At 40.7% G+C, this 6,330-nt stretch overlaps 1 protein-coding gene across 3 annotated transcripts; it reads right to left on the bottom strand.

The window, feature by feature from the left end:
- Positions 1–323: 323 nt before the first annotated feature.
- LOC128856881 (uncharacterized) lies at positions 324–5,855 on the bottom strand. 3 transcript variants are annotated; one of them, XM_054092300.1, is made up of 16 exons: positions 5,670–5,855; positions 5,560–5,609; positions 5,302–5,497; positions 5,066–5,245; positions 4,023–4,857; positions 3,815–3,949; positions 3,537–3,748; positions 3,399–3,470; positions 3,014–3,339; positions 2,762–2,942; positions 2,635–2,694; positions 2,397–2,576; positions 1,986–2,326; positions 1,767–1,914; positions 1,530–1,706; positions 324–1,464 (listed from the first exon to the last, which is right to left on the bottom strand). In XM_054092300.1, exons 1-16 carry the CDS (start codon positions 5,700–5,702, stop codon positions 1,315–1,317), a joined length of 3,276 nt encoding a protein of 1,091 aa, XP_053948275.1. In that variant the 5' UTR covers positions 5,703–5,855; the 3' UTR covers positions 324–1,314. The 3 variants fall into 3 exon arrangements, with proteins under 3 accessions (XP_053948275.1, XP_053948276.1, XP_053948277.1); XM_054092301.1 differs by having other exon boundaries at positions 2,403–2,576; XM_054092302.1 differs by lacking the exons at positions 5,066–5,245; positions 5,302–5,497; positions 5,560–5,609; positions 5,670–5,855 and adding an exon at positions 4,932–4,989.
- Between the last annotated feature and the right edge of the window lie 475 nt (positions 5,856–6,330).

Here is a 6,330-nt window from a genome sequence, read left to right as displayed (position 1 = left end):
GTCGAAACAACCAGTTTCCTGGGCCTACCGTTAGATGAGCTAGACGAAGACGACCGGTAATTACACTACACTGACAGGGCGAAGATACTGCTACAACAACAACAACAACCGATAAAATTAAAGATTTTGTTACATTAATGAGGGAGGGGAGCTAATTAATTTTGTGGTCATTCTTGTTGTTGTTTTAACATAAATTTTTTGTGAAATGCAGTGTCATCGTTTGTCAGAGGCATCCGGCAACACTGGCATGGGAACGCGTATAATTTAACAGAAAAAAAAGTTCAGCCCCGGCAAAATCTCTTAATAAGAACGCAAACAAAAAATTCTTTTGGACAATTTATTTTCACTTGTTTCAAGAATCAAAAGACAACAATGAACATATTTAGTTAATATTAATCAATGGTATAATGAGTACATCTCCTATTCATTTATTATCTCCTTTAGAGTTGCAATTCAATTTAATGTAATAGTTAGGATTTTCTCTACGCGATCACGCATTGCTTTTGTAATTACTTTGCATGCTGCTGTGTTGCCATTGCTTATAGTTTAGCTATAAATTACAACTAGAAAATACATGTAAATACGAGTTTCTTTAAAGTTAAACAGCTTGAAAATTTGCATAATAAAAATATGTTTGTTCTCCACAAAATACATTATAAATTCCTTTTACACATACAACAACACGTTACCTAAACATTTTCGAATTGATTTCGTTTTTCTAAATCAATCGCCTATAATACTTAATTTCAACACAGATAAAAGTTCGTTCAGATAATATTCACAAATATACCAAATGTACATAGCCAGGATATGTATCAGTACCATAGAGTTGCCATATAGTTGGAAATTTAAACTACCTTAGCTTGAAATAAGTTAACATCTCAAACATTCTAATGCAACATAATAAATTTTCAATCACACTTAGGTACAAGTATGCTTAACAACAACAAAAACTAGGAAAAAAGGGATATATTTACTTTAGGAATGTTTCGTTATTAATTCGTCGTTCAATCCCAAACGGACGTATGATTACACTGAGAAGTTTGTGCTTTGCATACATGCAGCGGTAATTTGTAGCACACAACCATAGGAAACAAACAATAACGTCGTAGTACAAACAGTTAAGCACTAACATCGATTCCCATACAGTTCAGTATTACGTTTTTTAGAGGGTTTTGGAATGTTTCTTTAAAATACCATTAGAGGTAAGCGATGCTCACTTTGCCCATGACGCCTTAAACCTGAAAGCCAGGCTTCATTGTTAGTTTATCGTGACGCGAAAATCATTTACGCCCAAGAACGCCGCAGTCAGCGTCACATGTAAGATGGCGATGACTTGCGGGACCTTGAACGTGGCTTTGAAGGACTCTTCAGACTGTGACGTGAACCGCTACGAGACTTAAACCCATCGCTCCAAGGCTCTGAAACACGTCCATACCAGTGTACTAGGTCCATCACTTCCAACTGGCAAAAGCGAGAAGGTGAAGTGTAATTAGTTAGTAAATGCAATTTGCAAACGCAAGACATACCTGCAGGGTTTGCGGTAGCTCTTTGAACATTTCCTGTTTGGTCAGATTCGCATGCTGTGATAGGAACGATAGGCAATTCGACTTCAACGCAGTGGCCATGTAACGATCGGCGATGCCCAACAAGCAAAGCACTGAGCCCTCGTCAATCAGCGAGTTCAAAGTATTTTCGCACAATTCCTAGCAATCGCAAGCATTTATTTATAGTTTTTATTTTTCAATCATCGCAATCAATATTACCTTCAAATCATAGACTGAGTAACGATCAGATAACAGCATCAATTCACAAATCTGTTCAGCGCCCACAGTCTTGTCTATCGGTGCACCGTAGATGTAGAGCAGCAAGCGACGAAATATCACTGGCGAAGTGTCGGCTATGATAATTTTTCTGAGAAGCAAATGGATAGTCGCTTATGAGCTCATCGTATTTACGCATTTACACACAACCACGAAGCTTACCTCTTGATGCTCTCCTGCATGCCGGAGAGCAGCGCCTTTTTGAACCACTCGCAACGCGACGAGACAATCACTCGATGTGCACGAAAGGTGTGCACTTGTGTGGGCGGCCGCTGTAGTTGCACCGCATGCGGTGCTTGCAGCTGCCCGTGCGTTTGCGCGCCTCCGCTGTCGTCCTTGTTCAAAATTATTATTCCAGGCAGCTGTGTGCTGCTCTGCGCGTAGGTGTGCACCTCAAATTCCATGTCTGCCAGCTGAGCTGAGTGCAGAAGACGTAAGGCATTTTTCGATAAATTACTATTCGCAGCTATGGGCGGCTCGCACAAGTGCTTTGTCAAATTCAGCTGCATGGGACACATTAAAAAGCGACATTGAAATATTTTAGTGGAATTGTCTCGCTACACAAAAGTCTACCTTTACATTTTTGTAGTCATAAGAGCGACGACGCTCCATTGCCAAATCATCGGTCACATCCTCCATGTGGTTATCTTGCTCTGCCAGCTTTAATTCGTGCTCTAGGATGTTGGATGGTTCCAAAAGTCCCAGCTCAATGAGTGACTGTGTGAATTCCTGCCTTTGCACCAGTTTGCATACCTAAAAATACGCTTTTCAGTAAAAATAAGCAAATAAACAGCAGTCGAAATGGACGCACGTTGCTAATGGAGTCGCGCAGTGCTGACTTGTGATCGAAAACCTGCACAATTACACCATTCTGAAATGCACACAAAGAATTCGTTTACTTAATTATTTCTATGTGCGTTTTATGCAATCACTCCTACTATTTGACTTGTGGCCAACTTGAAGCAGAACTTAAATTCCTTCCAGCCCAATTTCTCGTCAACTCGATCAGAAAGATTCTCCATAATCAAAATGTATGCAGGTATGTCGATAATTAACTGCTCCAGATTTTGATTTATCGTGCTGCGTTTGCTTAAATAGTCCATATCGCAGAATGAAGTTCTGGAAAATAGAGAAAATTACGGGTTCATTAGAAGTGCGTTCAATTTGTGACGCTTTCTTGCAGCGCTAACTTTTTGTCCCTAATAATTTCGAGTGCTGTGGCGATTCGACCGTAAATGTCACGCATCTTTCGCACCTCGTACATATACAATACGAATTTGAGATCATTCTCCGCAGTCATTAGACGCTTCTTGTCTGTTGGATTATCGTAAAGTGTCAGTCCCACTGGCGGGCCACGTCTGAGTCTAGGCGACATGGGCGGTGGACTGAACAGTGGTGCTGCATTATTTTCCAAAACCACGTTGGCGCTGATAAAAGCGCTGTTTTGCGTTTGGGTTGCAATCGAGTTGTTCGCCTGCTGTCTCAGCGACAAATCCAAGTGCGAACAATTTATGTCCTAAAAGGCGCGAGTGTCATAAATTGAGTTTTTTTTTTTTAATTTAGCTGCCTACTCACTTTGCACATCTTTTCCAAAGAGTTTTTGATTTCCTCAATTACATTAGTTAATATTACCAATGCGGATTCGATCTGAAAGTTCAGAATAAAGTTTTAATTGTAAATAGTTAAATTTTGAGAAAGTTTTTGTCAACTTGCTTCAGGTACTAAATAATTCACCAACTCCGCCTTCTCCTCCACATTTAGACTCATGAAGACATTTAAAATATTACGCAAAAGTTGGTGTATTTGTGACATGAAAATGGGAATTCGTGTGCGCACGTATTTGATGATTTCATTCTTCTGGTATCGCGTTATATCAGAGGCATCTCGTATGAAAATATTGCAAAACTGCAATACTTTTGCGCATCCTGCAATGAAGGAAATATTCAATTACACTATTCAGGCAGACAAGAAGGTCTACGCCCACAGCCTACCGATTGCTGATTCTCTGAGGCAGTCTTTGAACGCCGCATAAAGTGAGGCGGGTTCGTGCGATATGGTGACAGGATTGATTGCTTGAATGATGTGGTTGAGCACCGTGTGGGAGTCCATCAGCGTATTAACCACAACTGAAAATATTTGCGTTAAATTAAATTAGTAAATTATGAGACACCTCATATTCGATTCTCATGCGCTACTTACACTTCTTAAGCTGTATGAGCTTTAGATACTTTCTAGTCGGATCCACCATTTTGGTGAGTGAAGGTTGCGTTTCCGCGAAATTGATCAGCTTCTCGCACGCATTCTCGTCCATGTCGGGCATTAGCGACTCCGTGTACAGCCAATGCAACACTGGCGTCAACAAAAATGTCGGCAAGTTGTAGAGCACGCCCACCGGCGTTAAAGGCGAAGAAGGCGGTGTATCCATTGAACTTGGAAATGGTGAAGGGCTGCGCGCCCGGTACGGTGACAGAGGCGGGCGTCTAGTGTTGCACACAGTAGTTGTTTCTGTGGGCTGCAGCAGAAAGTCTTGACAAAAATTGAATATATTCTTGCAATGGGATTGCGCCTCCAGATGTGAATCGGAACTGGAAGTGGGTGGAAAACGGCGCATGCCACCACCTCCAACACTCGGTACGCTTTTATCATTGAGTACAGCATTGCTACTGGTTGAAAGGCAATTGAAAGAATTAGACAAATGCGCACCGCGATGAGCTATTAAACCACTGTTGCTGCCAGCATTTTGGTGTTCAGAGGGGGGTTGCAGGTAGATGGGAGATAGATTCAGGCGCGGCAAAGACTTCTGGCTGTCGTCATTATTTTCGGCGCCTGATATGGGCAGCGTCACAGAGATCTTGATGGAATTGGAAGCGCCGTCGCCGTCCTGGCATTTCTGAGATGGTTGGTATAGCTGCGCTTGCAAGATGTCGTGGTTTTTGCAAGTATTTTGCGGCTGCGGTAATATTGACTCGTTCGACAGCACGCACATGCTACAGTCGAAACCATTTAGGCGCAGTACGGATGAGTGCACATGGAACTGCAATATGGCGATTAGTTGCTTGTTATAGATTTCAAATGTTTAATATTAACACAAACAATTTTATATGAGACCTTTTAAAATAAAAATGCGAACTCAAACAGTCAACGAAGTGAAGCAGCGAAATGATAACTAAAAATCAAAATAAATAAATTAACAAACAAAAACAACTGCATATGCGTGTTGCGATCGAACAGCATGAACTTACATCAAAGCCATCCGAGCTTTTGATGATTACATCCGTGAAATAAGACTCCTGCAATGCCTCTGCGAAAGAGAACTCCTTTTCCTGTCCAGCAGCATGGCACTCCTTCAGCCGCTTGCACTCCAATGTATACCAGTTTTCGCAGTCCAAAATTAATGTATCAGTCGGTGTTAAAGTGTTTGTCTGCAAGACATAATCATTAATTTTGAAGGCTAAAAAAGTAGCACCAATGCATTTACTCTAAATTCTATGCTATGTCCAGCAAAGGCGCCGAATACTAAACGTAGATTCGTTTCGTTCACATCGAAAGTTTCACAACTAAATAAGACACTCGCCGAATCGCAGCAAGTGCCGCAGTCTTTTGATTCAGGAAGTGGATTAACCAAATCATTATACCAGGTGATATCGTTCGTATCGTCCAGGCGAAATTTAATGCTGAAAATGCAAGATTACGATTAATTAATACCAATAAATCAGACATTAGTAACGAAACTTACCCTTCTAAGCCAGAAATTTCCGTTTTATGCTCAAAGATGCAAGACACGATCTAAAAAAGATCCGCAATTTTACTGAAATTGCCGTAGAAATTTAGCCGGCGCTTACTTACCTCCCAAGTGCCAAGGAACGTATGCTCCGCCATGGCGCTGGACGATCGCTGCTAAACCTCACGTTCTAATAATTTCCGTTTGCTTTTCTATGGTTTGAAATTGGGTTTTAACAAATTCTACACATTTGGAAAATCAACGAAAATTTTTGTGTACCCATCAGTCAGTGTGTTTGACGTTTTCTTCTATTCTCTACTTCTTACAGTAGAATACGGGGAAAATCGCAAACGTCAAATTACACTCTCTGGAATATGTTTGTGTGAATGTGAATGTCAGCTGTTTTTCGTTTAGTCTCTATTGACATTTGGTTGCCAAAAATAACGAGCTTACTCAAACATACTTAACGCCCAATTAGTCACCAATGAAGTTTCAGAGTAAACAGAATTTTCTCGTATTTGGGTTTTGTAGAGTGCAAGTTGTATTTCTTTTTCACCGCATGTTGGCATGAGCGCAGGGTTACCGCTGATTAGTTCGTATGGAAGTCTTTGAATAAATATTGGTCAAACTTACTATTTTACATCAAACAAGATTGCGCCCATCAGAAAGTACGTAACGTCACATTGGCTGAGTTATGTAGCGTTGCCAACCATTTGCTCTTAGCAATAAATTTAGTGCTTTTTTATACCCAAAATGAGAAAATTTTAAAAACATGACATAATGTGA

Source organism: Anastrepha ludens, chromosome 3 (genome assembly GCF_028408465.1).
Source record: "Anastrepha ludens isolate Willacy chromosome 3, idAnaLude1.1, whole genome shotgun sequence".
Lineage (NCBI taxonomy): Eukaryota > Metazoa > Arthropoda > Insecta > Diptera > Tephritidae > Anastrepha > Anastrepha ludens.
This window is presented reverse-complemented; position numbering and strand designations above follow the sequence as displayed.